We start from the raw sequence: 22449 nt of genomic DNA, 5'->3' as shown, positions 1-22449 counted from the left end.
CGTCTCTAACTAGTAGGCTATTCTGCAACTGTTACACTGGAAATACAGTACGTGGAGAAATGTCCTCACTGTTTACTCGTCTTTTACCCTCATGCCATCCGAGATGTATACGACTTTATTTCTTCAGATGAACACAGAAAAATGAATAATCTCTGCTAATTAAAACTCATTTGGGTTTCTAAGAGTTAAGGCATCAAGCACATGCAGCAATAACTACAGTAATCCATACGATCCCAATGGATGAATCAATGTCTTTTTACTACTTGTTCTTTTAATAAATAATAATAATAAAATTCAAAAGACATTGGATTCCTCCTAACATCAATGGAAATAACGAAAATGAAGAACAAGAAAAGAAAAGAAAGAGAAAGGGACAAAACATTCCTCTTTCTGTCAGGACGCTATCGTTTGAAATGAAAAGTGTATTAAAAAAAAGAAAAGAATAAGTGTTATAAATCTGTTTTGAATTAACATACTGTTTATAACGTAGTTACTTTATATTTACACTATAATTACCAAAAGTTATGCTGTAAATTCACTTTAATTATGCAGTAGCCTACTTTCCGGGCCGTAATCTAAAGTGTTACCAATAATTTGTTTCCTTCTCAAAACACTGAGTTTTGATTTCGAAGTGATCAAGTTTTCACACGATTGTTGGGTGCAGGGAATCAGCAAATTACAGTGTTTTCAAAATGAAAGAAGAGCTATTAGTTTTGAGGGATGCTGTACTGCAGAGAACTGTGTTTAGTGCAAAAAGTTTGTTTTACAATTGCAAACTGAGTTTAAAGCACATAATGGGATTATGTGATATATTGCATTATTGATCAGGTACAATGGTTTTGCAATGTAGCGGTAGCTCAGGTCAAGAAAGAACAGATGACGTGAAATGACGCATTAAAAAAAAACCTTCTTGTTCAGAAAGGGGATCTTCCCTTATTCAATTCTACCAAACATTCAGTGATGAAGCTAACAGAACCCATAGGGATACCCTGCTAACAATACCTTTTAAATCCATTATGATATCTAATTCCAACATCATTTACTCTTTAATTAAAGCTTGTAAAACATAAAGAGTTAAAAAGAAGAAGAAAAAAATACACCATCAAATACACACATAGTTAAGCAATAGATGAATATCCAAAAGCATCAGTATAATAAAACAGGGAAAGTTCCTTAGATTTGTGCCCACTACATTTATTGTGCAAGGCAAACATGTGGTCAGTCATTCACTGATGCAATCCGTTTCCAAAGCAACAGTCCCAGATATGTTTAATATCTTTGTAAATATGTCATTGAATAAGAAAAGAAATGTTGGGTTAATCACATCTAAAACACCACACCCACTCTTCATAGAAACAGGACAACAGTTATCAAGTGTAACAGATATAACACATGAGCACATAGACAATCTCTCTCTCTCTCTCCTTTCACAAACATACACAAAAGAGGAGAACAAGCAAGTACACAACATAAAATTACCATCCAATATACAATCATTCTTTGAGGGAATTTCTTTTAAACATTTTATATAATGTTCCATTAGTTTTCTATTATTATCCCTTTAAAGAAAAAAATCCCTGTGCAAAAATATTTCTGTATATATTTTTGGATTCTATATTCTCTGGTAATGCCTGAATGGATTGTCTGAGTCAGCAAACATTGACTATAGTACAAACTACCCTGATGTGAATCTCTTTAAACTATTCAGTCTAGGCTACATTTCACAAATATTTAAATTTTGTGTATATACATTTAATTGAAATTCAATTTCAAAAAAAGTTCAGGTCGCATTTCAAAAAGATATAAATAAGAAATTACATTTTGCATAAAAGATCAAGCCTGTTTTTAGGACCAAGATTTATTTTTAATTGCGATATTCATTGTATGATCATTAATTAATCCAAAATTCTCATTGCTGTAATACTTTTGATTTCTTATAAAATATTTTGTGCTGATTAAAAATAATAATAATAATAAAAGGCAGTACAAAAATTACTGCTATGTTGCATGAACACTTACAATTTAAATACATCATGTTTTTTTTTTTTAGATTAGTATGAGAATGACAATAAAAATAATATCAATGTGAAAATGATGGTCCAAAAATAAGCTTCATTTACAAAAATAATTTCTTATTTATTTTAGGGTGAACATAATTGTTTTTCTTTAAGATCCTAAATCTTGATTAATTAAATCTTGATATATATATATTTTTTATTAGAATCGATCTGATTAGTTAACAGCATTGTTTGTTTATATCCAATTATATCCAAGTAGTTACAAAAGTCATTGGTCAGTGCATTTGCATTTAAACATCAGCGAGGCAGTTTGAAAAGTAAGGCATTGATGTGTTTCTAGAGATACTTTCTATACTATGCTATACATGTCTGTTTAACAAAGATAAATACCAATACAAAAAACACCAAGATAAGCACAGTAAAAGCCTAAAGTGTGCAGGGTTTTATATGCAGAGAGCAGAAACACAAATGACACAAATCCACTGGTGGTCACCAGAGCACAGGGAATTCTAGTTTGCTGAATCCATGGTCCTTCCTGAGCTCCCAGTATGTGCCATTGCTCACCCAAGAGTCGTCTTCAGAGCGTCTGATTGAATTAACGAAAGAGTGTTATAAACAGAAACTGTTCGAACACAAACTAAACAGAAAAGTGCATCACTTACTTGAAAAATCGGGGTGTGTGCTCCATGTTATTTTCCTGCAGGACTCTCCTCCTCTCTCTTTGGAGGATTTCAATTCTTTCTTTCTGTTCTTCTGCTCCCACAATATCACCCTCTTCAAGTAATCTAACAAAATAAGGACCAATAAGTAGCCAATAGCACACAAAATTGCTTTTATAATGGGAAGAGTTCACTTAGCATAACATATATGTATAATTCATACTTCATAGTGAGTCAAAATCTGCTACGGGGTAATTAAATGTAGGAAATCATGTAAAAATGAAATCATGTAAAAATATATTTTATGGTAAAAATAAACATTTTATCAAACTTTGATAAGCTTCAAACCGTTTGTAGGACTAAGATTTTTTTATTTTAATATTCATTTTATGATAATGAAGTAATCCACAATTCTCCTTACTGTAATCTTTGAGAAGAAACTGAGAAGATAGTGATCAAACTATTTTATAAAAAAAATCACCAGTCAAGTGTATAATAATATTCATTAGCATATGAGAGTCAAATTGAACGACTACAGGGACTCATTACAAGATCACTTATTTAACAGTTCATCTATTGCTAAAACTAAAGTTTGTGATATCTAATTCCAACATTTTTTACTCTTTAATTAAAGCTGGTAAGAGCTAAAAAGAAGAAGAAGAAAAAAAATACACCATCATAATACAGACCCGATTCCCAAAAAGTTGGGACACTGTACAAATTGTGAATAAAAACAGAATGCAATGATGTGGAAGTTTGAAATTTAATTCAATATTTTATTCAGAATACAACATGGATGACTTATCAAATGTTTAAACTGAGGAAATGTATAATTTTAAGGGAAAAATAAGTTGATTCTAAATTTCATGGCATCAACACATCTTAAAAAAGTTTGGACAAGGCCATGTTTACCACTGTGTGGCATCCCCTCTTCTTTTTATAACATTCTGCAAACATCTGGGGACTGAGACAAGTTGCTCAAGTTTAGGAATAGGAATGTTGTCCCATTCTTGTCTAATACAGGCTTCTAGGTGCTCAACTGTCTTAGGTCTTCTTTGTCACATCTTCCTTTTTATGATGCACCAAATGTTTTCTATGGGTGAAATATCTGGACTCCAGGCTATAGCCATTTCAGTACCCGCATCCTCCTTCTATGCAGCCACGATGTTGTAATTGATGCAGTATGTGGTCTGGCATTGTCATGTTGGACAATGCAAGGTCTTCCCTGAAAGAGACGACATCTGGATGGAGCATATGTTGTTCTAGTACTTGGATATACCTTTCAGCATTGATGGTGCCTTTCCAGATGTGTAAACTGCCCATTCCACACATACTCATGCAACCCCATACCATCAGAGATGCAGGCTTCTGAACTGAGCACTGATAACAACTTGGGTTGTCCTTGTCCTCTTTAGTCCGGATGACATGGCTTCCCAGTTTTCCAAAAAGAAATGAGCCTTGGCCCACAGAAAATGCCTGCGCTTCTGAATCATGTTTAGATATGGCTTCTTTTTTGACCTATAGAATTTTAGCTGGCAACGGCGAATGGCATGGTGGATTGTGTTCACCGACAATGTTTTCTGGAAGTATTCCTGAGCCCATGTTGTGATTTCCATTACAGTAGCATTCCTGTATGTGATGCAGCGCCATCTAAGGGCCAAAGATCACAGGCATCCAGTATGGTTTTTACTTTTCCTGCCTCTTATTGCTACCTGTCCCAACTTTTTGGAATGTGTAGCTCTCATGAAACCCAAAATGAGCCAATATTTGCGATGACATTACAAAATGTCTCACTTTCAACATCTGATATGTTATATTCTATTGTTAATTAAATATAAGTTTATGAGATTTGTAAATCATTGCATTCCTTTTTTATTCACAATTTGTACAGTGTCCCAACTTTTGTGGAATTGGGTTTGTAGTTAAGCAATAGGTGAATATCCAAAAGCATCAGTATAATAAAAACAGGGAAAGTTCTACTACATTTATCTTACAAGGCAAACATGTCATTCACTGATGCAATCCATTTCCAATTGTTTGAAAGTAACAGTCCCAGATATGTTTAATATCTTTGTAAATGTCATTGACTAAGAACAGAAATGTTGGGTTAATCAAATCTAAAACACCACACCCACTCTTAAAAATAGGACAACAGTTATCCAGTGTTACAGGCATACAACATGAGCACATATAGACAATCTCTCTCTCGCTCTCTCTCGCTCTCTTTTGCTCCCTCTCAACATACACAAAAGAGGAAAACAAGCAAATACACAACATAAATCAGAGTCTGATATGTTAAGACAAATTTGTAAATACTTTATCAAATTTATTTTTTGCATACTTAGGCCTACTCAGTCATGGCTTTAATATTTCACAACTAATTATAGTGGCATTGCATAAATCATTCAGTGGCACATGCCACTCAGATACTGCTTGTCACAAACTAACACATATTACTAAATTTAACAAGTTAGATTAACATTTATTTAAGAGGGGAAAAAAGTCACGAAAATAGAATATTTATTTTGGCTTTTGTGCCACAATTACGTGAGCAGAGTTGTTCAGCTCATCTGCCAGTGAGTGTCACATACAGCGACATGTTCCGCGACTCAGTGTCACTGCCAGTGTCAGCGTTTCGTGACAGCGTCAGTGACACATGTCACTATCCACTGACATATGCCAATGAGAACCGGAAGTGCCGCTGCGTGTGTCGCGACATGTGCCATTGGCTGCTGTGCGCCAGATGCCATGTCACTTAATGTTAACACCGTCTCTCAAAATTAGGAGAAAAAGATCAGTCAAGAACAGAAATTCATTGAAAAATATTAAAATCGGGAATGTCAGAATCAGAACGCATTATATGCTTTATTTGGATGTTGCTTTATATATATCTGCACCCAAGTAGCAGTGCTTCCCCATAATATAGTCCAAAGTTAATATCTGCCTAGGAAATCACCCAGTGTTTCACACCTGCCTCATTTACTTCGATTGAATCGTACTAGAAGCATGTCAGAGTTAAGAATAATTAATGAACTATACGCGCTCGCCGTTCGCATTGCATTAGAACGTTGTTTTCAAGTCGCATTTGCGCTTCATTTTAGAAAGGTATTGTTTGCATACTGTGGTAAATACACACAATGTAGTATATTATGGCCAGGGACAAAACCAGCCCACACAGTCGTCTCTCCATAGGTGTGTAGTTTGCTGGCTTTTCCTCTTCTGTTGGAGTTTTCCCACGCGTAAATTCTGACCAATCGAATAGCAGTTTAGGAAATACGCCATGGCCAATGAGTGATGTGGATGTTGTCACATGCCTGCGTTTTGTTTCCTTTCAACTGGCTCAGACCAAAGCAATCAGTTTGTTTGCCCTTGGGTCGGACCAAATGAACCGAACTGGAGATGTGAAAGCACCCTTAATGTGCATCGCTATTTGTACTCGTTGTGAATACGCAGGCCACAAGAAATAATTAGGTTTTTTTTTTTTTTTGATCACTTTTACTCGGGACATGCTATCTGGCAACACATTCATTATGCTAAGCTAAGCTAACAGCGACTATGTTAAACTAAAACAATGAATGCCCTGAGACAAAAAATGCATTTGCCCACATATCTAAATGTAGGAAAGATGTTGAATAAGCCCTATTTCTAAAAACAGTGCAGTATCCCTTTAAGCATCAGCAGGGCCGGCGCTATCCATTTGGGTGCCCTAAGCACAAATGCTTTCCTCCAGAGGGAGACTGGCACAGAGATTCACCTTTTTCTCAACTAATTTGGTCTAGGCCTATATTACTTTTGTATTGCTTTTGTATATTAACATGCTTTTAGAAATATAAAACCGAGATTTTTTTGGTGCCCCCCCAAGCACTTGGTGCCCTACGCGCAGTGAGTGATGTGCATGTGTGGAGCGCCGGCCCTGAGCATCAGATTCCACAATTGGAATTGTCTGTCTATTCTCAACCCTATCGCTGGAGCTCTGCTTTTTGTAAATACTACTGTGTATTGTGCACATTATTTTTAGATAGTCATGATATTCAAATGATGTGGATCTGAATACTGATGGATCGAAGGTAATAATTCTTAGCAGTCAAGAATTCAGTGAAAAGATTGATGCTCATGAGTGTGTTATGTCGTAGTTTATAATATTCCAACCAACCACCAGTCAAGTTTTTGACGGACATGATAATGTGCTGGAGGGGTGAACTATGTTTGATTTTTGGGTAATTAGAAAACATGCAGGAGACAGTCGAAATGTTTTTTTTTTTTTTTATTATACTTATTTTACAGGATGAAGTTTATTTTGTGGCTTAAATAAATAACATGTTACTCACAGGAAATTGTGCATCAAGATCTTAAAACGTGACAATATTTCTTTACTCGCTGAAAAACTGTATTGCAATATATCAAAAGAAAGAACATATCCTCTGCTTTTAAACAAAAATGTTTAATTCTAGCTTCATACCATTTTTATCAACACCCGAATATGGGGAAGTTTCATAAAAAAGCAACATTGTAAACAAAAAGCTGAGAAGATTTTTTTTTTTTTGCAAAGTGCACAAGCAATGCTTTTATTGCTTGTTATTGCTCATGTTTTGCCTGTGTTTTGATCCGGAGATTCTAAACTCTTTCAGAAGACACGTAATACCCTAACGTATTACAGAAAGCTGAACATTTCAGTCAATAGCAGCCCTCTCATAAATTACGTAAAACTCCGTCAGTGGTGGGAAAAGTTTTATAGTGCTAAAAAACAATCATCAGGCTTTTGGTGCCCTCTGCAGACATTTGTTATAATACATAATGTACATGAGTTGATTATGTTTATATTATGTACATCACATATATTTCAATTATGTTGTTCAATAAAACCATATGATTACTTGCTTTGAACCATATAACCTTATATATGCTTCATTGTTATTATATATGTTTTCATGTCATTTTAAAAGCTATTGTTCACTTACCAATAAAATGATCTGATTACTCGATGAATTATCAAAATAATCAACTGATTACTTGATGAAAATAATCATTAATGACAGGATTAGATTAGCTAAAAAAATTCAAAACGCACTTGCATTTTTTGTTGTTGTAATTTGCGACTTTCAGAACGGTGTTAAAATGTCACCTCGTCTTGTGAACCCAATATCGTCTTGTCTCATGAGCTCTGAGACTGGCATGTTTAACACATTTCATTTACCAGGAAAGTAGAAAGTGTTTTTTTATTGTCTCTTATAACAATTATTTCATTTAAAACCATGAAAATCCTTTTGTAAATAATAGTGAAAAATCCCCCCGTAGCAGATTTTGACTCATCTAATTATGTCTGTACCTTTGGTCTGGTCTAAAACGAGTGTCAGTCAGGGGCAAGAGTGGCCTTAAACTCTCTTCCAGTTCATTTAACTCGATTGCAAACTGGGTGAATCCATAGTACTGCTCATGGTCCTCTGGCATAGAATCTATATGCACCCACACACATACATACAAAGACAAAAACAGTGCTGTGTTAGCGCCCACCAGAGGTCATTACCCACAAACTCATTATAAATGGAACACAGGTTATAATTTAGATATTTGAAACATTTAAGTAGTTAAATGAACAGCTCTGGACTGGTCCGAAACTCACTTGCTCTCCAGATGCAGGTTGCAGAGGGTGGTTTTCCCAGGTACAAGGCCTCATTCCATTTGCCAAACAGAGAGTGAATGACACGCCCCTCTGAATCAGTGACCACACCCTCTACCTCATTAGCATTCAGACCGCCAGATCTCGACTGAATACAAGACATCCATAAAACGAATCATGTTAAAAGAAAAGGTAATACAGTTATTTACAAAATGAGAATTTGGTCGAAGTTGTTCCACAAGAGTGAGAGGTGGGCAAGACGAACATTGATACACGAATTCTGCATGTCTTGAAGGTCCCACCTTAAGGAAAGTGACTTTGCAATGACTGACATCTCCACTGGTGGTTGAGTTCTTGATTGACATTTCCCCGTAGTGTTCGATCCAGCGCTGACCACTTAGAATGTTATGAATGCATGAAGTGACCTTACTCCACTCATAACGATCCCCAAAACTGAGAATAAGCGAATGAGTAAAAGAAAGACAGACAGATGCTGAGACATGGAGGAGGATGCGGGTTGGAATAATGGAAGTGAGTGATAAGCAGAATAATTCCTTATTAAAAAATATATATATAATAATAATCACCCTGGCAACTCTAAGTGAGTGACTCCCATGGGAACAATCTCCATGGATTTCCCCCAAAACTTATTCTTCCAACGGATATCTAATGGACATATGCAAAGAATGGACACAGTTTACATCATCCAAATCATGCAAACCACTAAAATGCTTGACAATAGCTAAGTGTGATTCACTTACCTTGCCAAAATGTGTAGTTTTTAGACTCGCAGTGACAAGCGGACACAGGTGGATGGTGACTGACCTTGGGTGAGGGACATGGGACATGGTGTAAAGAGCATGAGAGCGTGTACACTAGGGCTGTCGCAGCAAAGGAATCACTCTTGCGGTGATATGCAATATTAAACCCCAATTAAAAAAAAAAAAAACAGGCAGGAGATTGCAAACCACACATTACATAAACGAAAACTGACCAAGGGAAAACTGAAACACAGGGCTATATAAACCAGGGTAGAACAAAGCAAAGTTAACTAGACATATGTGAAAAACTAATACCTAACTATTGCAACAAACAAGGACATCAGTAACCAGTGAAACCTAAACTGGGCTGCATCTGAAATCACAGTAGGTACATATATTAAATAAGTAATATCTTCACAACAGCTAAAAAATATATGTTCTATCTATAGTATGAATGTGTGCAGTATGAATGTGAATGAATTTAGTATGAATTCAACTGGATGTTCAAAAACCCTGATTCATTTATTCAAATTACACAAGCCGAATAAATGATGGCAGTGTACACCAAGTGTAAATAGAATCTAGTTGCTATTTACACTAAGTGGAAATAACAATAGATGCTATTTACACTAAGGGTTAATAGCAATTAAATGCTATTTACACTCAGTGAAAATAACATATTTTCTTAGTGATAGATGATATTACACAAGTCTAAATAGTTGTAGATTCTATTTACTAAGTGAAAAAAGTGATATATTCTACAGTCCCTGACAAAAGTCTTGTCGCTTATCTATTTTCTAGAAATACCTGATATTAACCTGACTTTTAATTAATTAATTGGTGTTAGAAATAGCTCATATGAAAAGCTAAAACCCTCTCAAATGATGTTTAATGCACTGAAATAAATAATTTTCATAGAAAAAATATATTTCTCATTTAATCAAGACAGCAAGGTCAAATTTTGGCAAGACAAAAGTTTTGTCGCCTATACAGAAATTGTATTTGCAAATACTAAAATATTTCAGCAAATTAAGTTGTGGCGCTGTGAGATCCAAATTTAATATCTTGTATGACTTCCATGAGCTTGGTGGACTGCATCCATGCGGTTTGGCAAGGATTCATACAATTTATTGATGAAGTCATCAGGAATAGCTAAGAAAGCAGTCTTGCATGCCTCCCAGAGTTCATCAATATTCTTTGGTTTCGTCTTCCATGCGTCCTCTTTCATCCTACCCCACATATGCTCAATGATGTTCATGTCTGGTGACTGGGCTGGCCAATCCTGGAGCATCTTGATCTTCTTCGCCTTGATGAACTTTGATGTGGAGATGGAAGTATGCGATGGAGCTCCGTCCTGCTGCAGAATTTGGCCTCTTTTATGGTTGGGAATATAAGAGGTAGCTAAGATTTCTTGGTATTTTAGACTATTGATGTTGCCTTCCACCCTGCAGATCTCTCGCACACCCCCATACTGGATGTAACCCCAGACCATGATTTTTCCGCCACCAAACTTCACTGTTTTCTGGGTGAATCTCAGATCCATTCTGGCTCCAGTAGGTCTCCTGCAATATTTGCGGCGACTATGGTGTAATTCAACAGAAGATTCATCTGAAAAATCCACCTTCTGCCACTTTTCCAGCGTCCATCCTTTTAGCAGGCTGTGGGCCTTGGCAAATGCCACACGGTTTTTCAATTGTCTTTTGTTTAGTGCTGGCTTCTGGGCACTGATTCGACCATGGAGGCCATTTCGAGACAGAATCCGACAAACTGTTCTGGTTGACACAGGGACTTCAGGTGACCAGGTCTCGTGGAGCTCTGCTGGAGTGGAAAATGGGCTGGCCTTGGATTTTCGAGCCAACAAACGGTCCTCTCGAGCAGTTGTCTTGCGGGGTCTGCCTGACCTGGGCTTGTCAAAAACGTCTCCAGTCTCTTCAAATCTTTTTTTTATCCTCTGTACTTGACGCTGAGACACATTGAAGGTGTCTGCCACATCAGCAGTGGATCTGGTCTTCAGCCTCTTGATAATCAAAACTTTAGTCTCAGGGTTAATCTTAGGCATGTTTGCAGAGGTCTAGTTGCAGTTGATGTGAAGGTCTAGCGTCCTGGGGTTCTTTTTATACACACTTGAGACCTGATTCATCCATTATTAGTTACAGGTGAAGCTCATATGACAAGGTGACAACACTTATATCTTTGCAAAAATTGACTCAATGGGCTTTACCAAGCTGTGAATATTAGAATACTTTTTGAAAGTTTAGTTTTTCACTGAAACATTATCACAAAAGCTGGTGGGATTAAAATGAGCCATTTCTTGTAAAAAAATCTTGATTAGAAATATATTTCAGCGGCACTTTAGGTCAATTTGTACACAAGCGACAAGACTTTTGTCAGGGACTGTATTTACACCATATAAAAGTAGCAGTTCTTTGCCATATAAATAGTAATTACATGTAATATAGCATTTATTTTGACAGATAGATAATATTTGCACCTCAGTACTGTTGTACATTAACAGGATGCAATAATAAGTGTAAATTATTATTTTTATTTAAATTATTAAATGGAATGCCACCTTAAAAGGACAACAAAAGGCCTCCGTACACCTATCCCTAACCCTACCCAATAAATGCTTTTATTATTATTATTATTAAACATTTCGTTTGGCACTTTATTTCCACATTTAGAAAATGTTCTTAATTTTTGTTGGGAGAAAAAATGCCTTTCCGATGTGATTTGTGATGAGAAAATATAGAAGAGGAAGCTTTGCAAAAGGCGGATTTGAAGCTGTGTTAATCGCGACAAAACAGTGATCTATTAGCCATGCATATGCTTTACTGATTGCGCCACGGAGGACATTGAACTATGGGCGTTTTAGAAAAATTTTGTTTAGCACAGCCAGGCATTTTCAGGTGGAGCTAGAGCAAAAAGGGACGCTATTTGCACTTAGTGTGAATAGACACTCTGTTAAATAATTTGAACTTTGAACATCAGTTTATAAAGCTCAACCAACCAGCAATGCTCTATGGAGCTTCTGTCCAAATCACAATAGTACATTAAGGTAAAAAAGAGCCAGTTGTTGGGAGAAAAAAAAAAAATCACTTATGGTATTATTAGATTATTTAACATTGAATAAACATGCATTTTGCCTTAAGAAAAGAAAAACACATTGCGGTTGCTTACATTCCTCTGTGGTTTGGCTTGAGTATCGTGGGATTACAATATTGCGGTTACCACAACAGCCCAAGTGCACACTTTTGTGTTTTGATTGAAATAACAGAAATGTTCATGGTTACCTGTTCAGCAATGAAGCGGAAGCCCTTATCTGGCCGCAGACACTCGTATGTCTCTCCCAGTACAGGATTAAAGGGTTTTCCTCCTGCTCTAGTGAACGAACATGCATAGGCTGACACAGCAAATGCTGCTACATATACCTAAAGAAAAAGATACACAAGTATACAATATGGTTAAACATAGCAGCACAATAATGCTTAAACTAACAATGACAATTATTTTGCTCACAAGTTGATTATTGCTCACAATTATGAATCACTTTTGCTTTCATTTGAAATATTTCTTGTTACATCTAAGTATAACTATTACACAATTACCTAAGAACAAATAAAAAAAACATTAACTCATCTGCAGGGTTTATTATAATGAATCAGAAAACTATATATTTACGTAAATTGATACAATCTTAGGAACCTTATTAAATGTATAATACTTAAAATAATTCAAAACTATGTTAAAGCTACACTATGCAACTTTTCCATCCGCTAGAGGGCGCCTATTCCAAACAAAGGTGTAGATTGATGACGCCAAGTTTGAGCTCAGAATCTTGGGACATGCGGTTTTCACCTCACAGCCGGTGCAAAAGAATCGGGATAGTAGCGAGAAATCATGTTCATGGATGTACTTATTTATATGCAGAAGAGCAGGAATGAGTGTTGAGAGAGCTGAGCAAGGCCCCTGGAGCGATTGCTACACAAACACACGGCTCATGAGCAGCTGGACTTTTATTATGACTTCCGCCGTCGGTGCCATTTCCGCTTTTCTGGTCATGAGTATGAGGTAACATAGCTCTGTTTATCATATTAGATACATTTAAGTGTGTTTAAAATTATGTTATGACGTTACTCTATGCGTTCGCTCATCAGCTGCTGTGACTTGTTGTACACTGCTAAGAGTAAAACGTTTCTGCAGAATTAAACCAGAAACCGAAGGTAACGCAGATACGTTGCAATTGACAGGCGACTCCCTCAGACGTCCTGGCTCCTTGGTTAAAATAGCAATTTTATCAAAATTTACAAATAGTTGGAAACATTTGGGATATTGTAAGAACTCAACTGAACAAAATATATTACACTGGCCTATTGGTTTTTGGATATTTTACTGCAAAAACCTTTGAGGTTATTTTCTATTAAAACAATTAAAAAAACATTGTACAGTATCAGAGGTTGCATAAGTGCATTATTCAGCAAACAATATAGTTGAGAATCATGTTTGGATATTATGCAAACATTGCAGATGATTATGCTTAAATAATCAGGAGAATTAAAAATCACGGTCAGGATTAAAATACAATTCATCATGCAGCCCTAGTTAAACACAAAATCCTATCTGAATCTTAAAAGTATCTCCTTTTGTGTTCCATAAAAGAAAGAAAGACCAGTTTAGAAGGATATGAAAGTGAGTAAATGATGACAGAAATATAATTTCCACATGATCTCACCATGCGCATGTGTGGGTTGCGTGTGTTTGCAGCGGTCTCCAGCAGGTGGCAGTACTCCACTTCCTCACACAGTCTCTGCAGCGTGTTCATGGGCTCATTGAGTTGGACGGGCATAGCAACTTTTGAAAGGTCTTTACCAATGTTACTGCGCAGAATACTCCACAGATTCACGCTCTCGTTTATGCGTGCACTTGGCAAACGGCATCGCCTTTTCACTGCACTCTCGTTGCCATTACCTGAAGACACTAAACACACACACACAATCCATTAACTATGACTGCAAAGAAATGTGAATCTTCATTAATGTGAACTAGAATGTGCAAACGTGGACTTGTTTGACAGTGTCTCACCAAAATTCTCCCTCACACTGCCGTTCTCGTTCCTGCAGAACTCTACAGATGTGCTGTCACTTACATCGCTGACGTACGAATCATCATCAGACACCTGGTTACACAAAATATATGATTTGAAATGATCATAAAGGAATTTATGTCTAACATTTTAGGGTTCTGGCATATTTTTAAAGTCAAATTTAAGGATTTTTAAGACCTGAAGAAATAAAAATTAATACTTTGTGTGCAATGTTGTCACACAAAAAAAGATGTTTTAAAATTCTCAGGATTTTATTAACAATAATTAGACAATATTTGCTGTGTGTTTTTGAATGCATTTACACTGAATAAATAATGCTATGAGGTAGAGCCCCGTGCAGGACTGTTTTCTTAATACCGCGCTCCCGCTGAATTTCTGACTATTATCGCCTACTCCCGCAAGGTGTTTGTTCCATAACCGCCCCTACCCATAAACATTCTTTTACAGTATGTAGAAAATGTGAAATAATTACACAAACTATGCTATTCTAAACGTTCAGACTAACAGAGATAAAACATTGCATTTTATTAAACCAGGCTTGTGTGCAATTCAGAATTGAACTGAATGATTCCAGTTCTTGAATTTTAATTAATGTCAAAAACAGGATCTAGAATTACAAGTTGATTTTTAATTATAGTTGAAAATAAATTGAAATAAAAATAAATTGTAAATTTCAATTCAATAAAAATTAAGAAATTCATATACATATTTTAAGTAGTGTTTGACAATGAAGCTTTTCAGTATATGTCCGATATGATTGCATTACATATTCTATAAAATATATTAGTTTGAAATACTTGTACAGATTACATTAACAGGAAATGTTTCCCTCAGCTAAAAGTCAGACAAAAAATTAATATAGATTTATTGTAATTGTAATTTTGTGGAACGTGATATAACTCTTCCCAGAATGCTTTACTTTTACCAAGTATTTAAAATAGTTGGCAAATAATTTGAAGCGGAAACTTGTTTGAAAAAAAAATGTTCTACACAATTTGATGGTCAACACTGGCTTTTTAAGTTCCAGAAGGTCCTTACAACTTCAGATTACACATTTGTCATTAAATTACAAAATTAGGAAATTGTATTTAGCTAATTACTGAGAGAAGATGTGTAATTCAATTAGTTACTAATCAAATTAAAAGGAATTTGCTTTGCATTAAATAAATGAATCCAAATAAAGTAATCCAAACCGCATTTATAATGAATAACTTATTACAGTAAGCAATTACATTTCCGGTTACTGCTGTCATCCGTATCTGGTCCGTATCCAGATCAGATGGTGGACCTGCACCACAACGCAACCCTAAATGTCTGCAGAGATCCTGTCAACTATACAATCCCCTGTGAAGGCCTTGTCCACATGACAGCCATCGGCACAGATCCTCAGCAAAGACCACAAGAACCAGACAAGTCTTCTATACAGACCTATGATGACCAGCTTCATCTCCATACTGGCACAATGAATCTGATCTTCAAGCAAAAGAATGAATGCTACAGATCTACAATCTGATTTCTGTGATGTAGCCTGAATCATAGTCACACCATGTTCCTTTGTTGGCCAGAGGAGAACTGGCCCCTGGTTTCTCCCAAGGTTTGTTTCTCCATTTCTGTCACCTGATGGAGTTTGGGTTCCTTGCCACTGTCATATTTGGCTTGTTTAGTTGGGGACACTTAAAATTAAACAATATTATTGATTTGACAGCACTGGCACTATTGGATAAGAACGGAACTGAGCTGGAAGATGACAATGAGCTGGACAGAACTGTTTTATAGATGAAATTAAGTAATTTAATAATCGGTGATCTTTACAACATCACTGAATCAACACTGAACTGACTTCGGCTAAACAATGACACTAGTATTTTCTATACCAGTGTCTGCAGTACAGACAAAATAAACGGTTTCATCGTTCAATCATTTTCATTTTATCACTGTAAAGCTGCTTTGAAACAATCTGTACTGTATAAAGTAATATATAAATAAAGGTGACTTAACTTGAACTGTTGTATAAAATCAATATATCAAATTTGCAAGATATTTGGGGAAAATTGCAATTTTCCTGGTTTGATATTGCTTATCTACATTTTATTATATAAATATGAGAGAAAAACTCACAGGAGTAAAAATGCCCGTGTAGTGCCTAGCAGAACACATATTTAAAGGGATACTCCACCGCTCTACCATATTAAAGCAGCACTAGGTTACTTTTCAACTGTCATAATATTTTTTCAAGACTCTTGTGATGATACATCGACTTACAATCGGTTGAATGACACGTCTGCCATAGCCTGAAGGGGTCTGTATCATTTATAATCGTACTTTTAAACTTCGGGTTTTGCGTAGTAACCCGAGAGCAAAAAAGAACTACAAAATTCGACTGCTTTACGGCATACGTCGCTTCCACCACCACCCCCACTTCCTTACATTCGGACGTGCGAGCCCAACTATCGTTTGTTTGTTGGATGTTATAGTCATTCTTGAAGCAGCACAGAAAAATAAGAAAGCAAAGGTTTTGTTGGAGCAAAGCAATAAGAGGAAACGAAAAAGTGATCGGATTAAAGGCAGGACGAGGATCAACATTGGGCCAGCGTTTGCTCGTTGGCGTGAGCTGAAGGAGGAGGAGCTGTGCCCGACCGATGCTGACTTGGCTGTCATGCTTGCTGTGGTTATTACCTACCACTCAAACATTGAATTGAAGTATCATAGATTCTGTAAAACGGTAACCAATAGACTAGGCTACTATAATGATGCTGGCTTGTAAATGTGAGCATTTGGCATTTGAAAAAAAACCCATGAAATTATTTCCATATGACATGCTGAAACACATGCCACTGTACCTGGGATGAAGACATTTCACACGCGACGCAAGCAGAACTCCTGCATGTGGACCAGTGTTCAGGGTAACTGTTAGTGATGCGCGGGTCAGCTTTTTTTCCAACCCGTGGGTCCCGCTTTTATGAAATTATTTGGCCCGCCCCGCACCACTGTATATATTTTTACAACCCGCCCCACACCTGCGACCATTAAATAGACATACGGTGTCTGCGTGTTATGAGACGACCCGCTCATCACTAGTTCAGGGCTATCATGGTTGTCATGTCAACAAATGCAGTAGTAGTAGAGGACAATATTTTTTCCCAACTGCAGGGAGACCCCGAGGGCAAAAGTTACTTAGTGCTGCTTTAAACTATGTTACTCGCTTAACTAAGATGAGTTGATACATACCTCTCTCGTCTCAGTGTGTGCACTTAATCGCTCTGACGCGTGGTGACAATCTGATAGCATTTAGCTTAGCCCACTAAGCCCAGTTCATTGCCTAGAAGCAAACAAACTCCTCCACGTTTCCCCTATTTAAATACAGTTACACAAATAGCTGAAAGACCAAGTATGGCGACATAAAATAAAACTGGGTGCTTTTCCAAGCGGGTTTAAAAGGATAACTATAATGTATGGCAGAATAGCACTTCTGAGAGTACTTCGACTCTGCGCAGTAAAAAGTCACGGCTGAAATATCCTCCCTCACATCTCCCTCTCCCTCTCTCATTTCCATCAATAGGAGGAGAGGATTTTTCAGTTTTTTCATAGTTTAATATGAAAAAGTGGTGGAGTATCCTTTTTTAAGACATTTTAAGGGCCTTAAAAAAGAAGATTCAAATGTCATACTTTTAAGAATTTTTTTAACGACCTGTGGGAACCTTGCATTTGCACATTTCTCTGCAAATCAGTTTACAGTGCCTCACTTTTTTTTTCTTTTTGATCAAATCATTTTAAATTTCATCAAATTTTCCATCATAAAATCCCTGATTCATGCAAAAAATGTGTTTTGACCTCTTGACATTTCTGACCTCATTCTCAGACGAGCTGCCAGACAGCAGATACTCTTTAGCATCAAAGAACTCTGACAAGGACTCTGGGATTGACCCTCGGCTCTCACTGGACGCTTGCTGCAGCAGAGGGCGTGACCCATCAAGGACATCCTGATTGGATAAGAAGATATAGTAACTGGCTCTATTTGGGCCAATAATAATAGAGAATATAAACACTTAAAAACAGAAAACATAAATTTGTTGCTTGTATACCTTTTCACTGATACAATCTAATGTGATCTTGACTCGGTCTCTTTCAGCGCAAAGGGAAGTGTACGCTGATCTAAGAGTGGAATGAACTAGCGGAAGAAAGAAAGGGTATGAAGAGCATGAGTTATTTCATCATATGGTTCTGTTATATCAAAAATGTCAGTCGCTGATGATACAAGTGATTGGAATCTATTATGTATTCTTAAAAAACTATTATTCTAATTATTAATATGATGTTAATATTTATATTAATAATTATGAACGTTATATTCCTGCCAACAGGCATGTGAGCATTTATACTCACCAGTGCCAGCGAGTTGAAAAAACTCCTCCTGCATCCGGGAGGCTTCCGTGGGTGAGTCTGGACTCTCCAGGCATGAGTCTGCTGAAAGAGGCTCTGAATACACCAAGTTTGGATGAGATACGTGCAGACGTGAGGATGAACTGTCAGGATTCTGCTAGAAAAGGACAGATAGTGAATGACAGATAAGAGATGCAGTATCTACTGTATTATGTGTAAAGTGGGGTTAGATTAGGAGCCTAAATCTAAATTGTACCTGTAGTGTGCTTTTATTTTCCTTGCTATAATTCTTTGATCTCCATTTTTTGTGTCGTTTCTCTTTTTTGGAGCCTTCAGTCTGTGGTCACGAACATGCACACACACACGCACACACACGCACGCACACGCGCACGCACACGCGCACACACGCGCACACACACACACAGTTTATTAGGAGGTATCTGGAGGTCCACAAATACATTTTTTTAAATCACATGCACCGAACAAACAAACACATTGATGATCTCTTTATCGATACACACAATGTAAACTGCACTACCTGCAGAAAGTTAATGGCAGGTGCTGAGAACGCTCGGTGAAGAACTTCCATATTTTTCAGAAGAAGATTTAATTCCAGCAACGATGACTCACACTCTGACAGATCTAACAAAAAGATGACCATTTAGCATTTAATTTTCTTAGTGAGGGCTCATCCTGATTTTCAGGATGTTCTCTGTGTATTATCTGAGAGATGAATGGTATTCTGGCCATGATTAATAATGCAGAATGATGTGTCAGTTTCTTGCGGATACCTTTGCAGCACTTCTCCATGTCTTGTGAGTTATGGCGCCAGCTGTTCTTCAAAAGGACTGAAGGCTGCTTAGAGTGAAATGAACGCTGTGAACAAAGGAAAAAAAGACAAAATATGTCATTGGTGCATATTGTTACATGCCTTTCCATGCCACTTAGAAATTATAGAAAAAGACTTCAAAAGTTTGGGATCTGATAGATATAGATTAGGAACCCTCTAGTATGCAGTGACACCATTTTCTAGAACGGAAAACTACTTTTTGACTCCAAAAGTTAAGTACAAGGTGTCAGGTTCTCAGAGACTTTGCTAAGGTAAAGAATCATGTAGCATGACCGCCATTTAACTCTTTTCCCCAAACACAGAATTTTCTGGGTTTCCTTGTTTTGACCGCCAAGCGGCGCTATTACAAATCTTCTGAATGAGTACAGACAGAATCTCCTGATTAAAACAATTTGATTGTATGCAAGCAGATGAATATGTACAAATAACGTGATCATCAGCATTAAACATCATATAAATCCAAACTGCCAAATGTTACTGAATGAAATTTTGAATGATACTCATCCCAGAATGAGCTACAGAACTCAGAAGCATTAGGGGTTTAGATGGACTCGATCTACTCCATCTGTATTTGAACATCGTTCTGAATCTGATCTATATGTAGTCTTTCACAAAAACATGATTTTCTCAGCTTTTTATTCAAAATATATATATATTTTTTTAATTTTATGAAACTTACCCATATTTAAGTGTTGATAAAAAAGGAATGCACGATGCTATAATAAAGCATTGGTTTGTTTGAAAGCAGAGGTCCTGGTCTTTCATTTGCTATATTGGTGTTGGTAACGCAAGACCAAAAATCTTCATCTTTATTGTCTTCATCTATTTCATGACACTTCAGCTTGTGATTCGTATTAAGGGTGTGTTCACACTTGTAGTTCGGTTCTTAGTCTGATAAGAATTTGGCCTGCTGCCAGCCAACGTTTTTTTCCTTCTTTTTTTTCCTTCTAATTTTATGAATAATAATTATTTATATTATTGCCTTTACCAATGTGATAATTTTCAAATTCGGCATTCAATAAAATTATTATTGTTAATAATTAAAAAAAATACCTGACTGCCAATTATGATTCGACTTTATGCCTCAGCCAAAGGGTTAAACAAAAATGCGAGTAGCACCCGATGATAGAGAGAAAGCGGCCAGGTGGAGCAGATAGGGAAAGGGCAAAGAAAAAGAAACCACTCCAGGAAGAAGCAGTGAAATGTTGCACAATTACGGACCTGTTCAGGCCAGGGCTTCAAATCCTGGTCAGTTTTCCCTGTTAATACTGTAGCCTACTTTTTTCTTTGTTAAATTAGCATTGAACTGCTAGCAAATGTTACCCTATTGCTATAGTCACTCAAAATACTGTATGCTAAATTAAATTTATATTATTTACTGTAAAGTTACATAAGTAATTTTGAGACAATATTCACATTTATATGGTAGGTACTGGGAGCAAGGAGACAGGAGAAAAAAATAATGCAATAATATTTTATTAGGATTTTTCTAAATATATACTATCATAATGTAGGCCTAGTTTATTATTGAATACATTTGGACATTTAGAAAATTATGTCTGTCCATTTGTACGGTTATTTTTTCCCCTTTTTTTAATTAAATGAAGGTAAAGATGTAAAAAAAAAAGAATATATACATATATATTCTTTTTTTTTTACATGCTATCTTTTGGATATTTAAGTAATTTTAAGATAAAAACAAACATTTTGTCATAAATGTAATACTTAGATTTGTACTAATAAAGTAGTTCTGGGTAAACAAATTACAATAAGGTGGATAATTTGCACCAAGGTGGAGACAGTTTTGTTTATAACATGAGGTCAGAAAAAAACTCAGAAAGAGGTGAAGAAGAGTTTAAATTTCCAAAAACACTAGTACTCATCTTTACTTGATTCTGGTGGAAAGGAGAGACTGAGATATATTAGGGAAAATTAAGAAAAGGAAAAGGGAAGCGAGGGCCCCGTTCTAGAGAAAGCCTCTAATTATTTAGGGGGGAAAATAGGCTTGTCCATGTTTCTACATTTTATTTGGGTGCTTAGGATGGCCTGGATGGGTGTAAGATTTCCCCGGCCTGAAATTGTGTCCCAGTCCGGCCCTGGTTCTAGGTCGACATTTGATTCAGTAACATTATATAGTTTTGATTTATATGATCATGTTTAATGTTGATGATCATGTTATTTTTTGATATGCATCTGCTTACATACGATAGCTTCTTAAACTCCGTCTTCCTCACGTAGGTTTTGATCAGGTGATTCTCTATGCATTCAGAAGATGCGTAAGTTCCCCCCCACCCACCCACCCAAACTAAGTTTTTCTGTCAGTGGATGTCGTTATTATTGTGACTTTACAGTTTCCTATCCTGTTGATGGGACATTGGGTATAAAGGCTGACTTTTATACTATACTGTGATTGATTGCTGTGTAAGGAGAGTAAATACTAGTCTGTTAGAGGCGGGGTCAGCTTGCAGGTGTCGCTCGGGAGGCTCCATGGCAATCTCATTCTGACGGAACATTCGATGATGACGTAGTTGTGTCACCCACTTTTCAAACAGATCCCGAGTCTTTGCCTGTGAATGTAAAAGCAAATGAGCATGTAAATTGTCAAAATGAGAATAAATAACTACAATTCTTTGCCCAGCATATGTAGGTGCATGTTGGTTGTGTCTATGCCAATACCTTGAGGTGATAGATACTGTCCTCTGTGTCCAAGTCGATGCACATTGACTTCTTCTTCATGGCCATGACAGAGAGACCAACATCAATGCGACCTCGTAACCTCCCCTTCTTTAGCTGAGAAATCAATCACACAGTAATGGATGAAAGATCTCTGACAGGTTAAGCAATCTTACTCCACGTGAGCCTTGAAGAAAGTGTGTGTAGTATGTGGATGAGACAGTGTTTCTAAACTCACATCAGTCCCAGTCTTGGAATATGTAAGGATGCCTCTTTCAAGCAGGAAATATCTCTGTAAAAAACACAAACAAAAACTTTTTAGCACCCTTAGATGAAAGATACATGTACTTAAATGTCATTATATTCCATTACAACAATCACATGATC

General features: G+C 36.6%; 1 protein-coding gene across 2 annotated transcripts in view; it reads right to left on the bottom strand.

Moving 5' to 3' along the window:
- Positions 1–1187: 1187 nt before the first annotated feature.
- The window catches only part of osbpl3a (oxysterol binding protein-like 3a), a 33278-nt gene continuing 12016 nt past the window's right edge, over positions 1188–22449 (bottom strand). Inside the window, exons 4-22 of one of the 2 annotated variants that reach the window (XM_067426016.1) lie at positions 22301–22354; positions 22066–22179; positions 21828–21956; positions 19331–19415; positions 19078–19181; positions 18796–18876; positions 18543–18696; positions 18242–18327; positions 18008–18139; positions 14138–14231; positions 13788–14032; positions 12349–12486; positions 9056–9119; positions 8882–8960; positions 8597–8747; positions 8298–8442; positions 8004–8130; positions 2681–2803; positions 1188–2604 (exon numbers count right to left, since the gene is read on the bottom strand). In XM_067426016.1, the coding sequence (XP_067282117.1) occupies positions 2508–2604; positions 2681–2803; positions 8004–8130; positions 8298–8442; positions 8597–8747; positions 8882–8960; positions 9056–9119; positions 12349–12486; positions 13788–14032; positions 14138–14231; positions 18008–18139; positions 18242–18327; positions 18543–18696; positions 18796–18876; positions 19078–19181; positions 19331–19415; positions 21828–21956; positions 22066–22179; positions 22301–22354 (2202 nt within the window). In that variant the 3' untranslated portion in view covers positions 1188–2507. The remainder of the gene's footprint in view (positions 2605–2680; positions 2804–8003; positions 8131–8297; positions 8443–8596; positions 8748–8881; positions 8961–9055; positions 9120–12348; positions 12487–13787; positions 14033–14137; positions 14232–18007; positions 18140–18241; positions 18328–18542; positions 18697–18795; positions 18877–19077; positions 19182–19330; positions 19416–21827; positions 21957–22065; positions 22180–22300; positions 22355–22449) is intronic. The other variant, XM_067426017.1, reaches the window with a different exon arrangement.

The sequence above is a fragment of the Pseudorasbora parva genome, chromosome 19 (assembly GCF_024679245.1).
Source record: "Pseudorasbora parva isolate DD20220531a chromosome 19, ASM2467924v1, whole genome shotgun sequence".
Lineage (NCBI taxonomy): Eukaryota > Metazoa > Chordata > Actinopteri > Cypriniformes > Gobionidae > Pseudorasbora > Pseudorasbora parva.
This window is presented reverse-complemented; position numbering and strand designations above follow the sequence as displayed.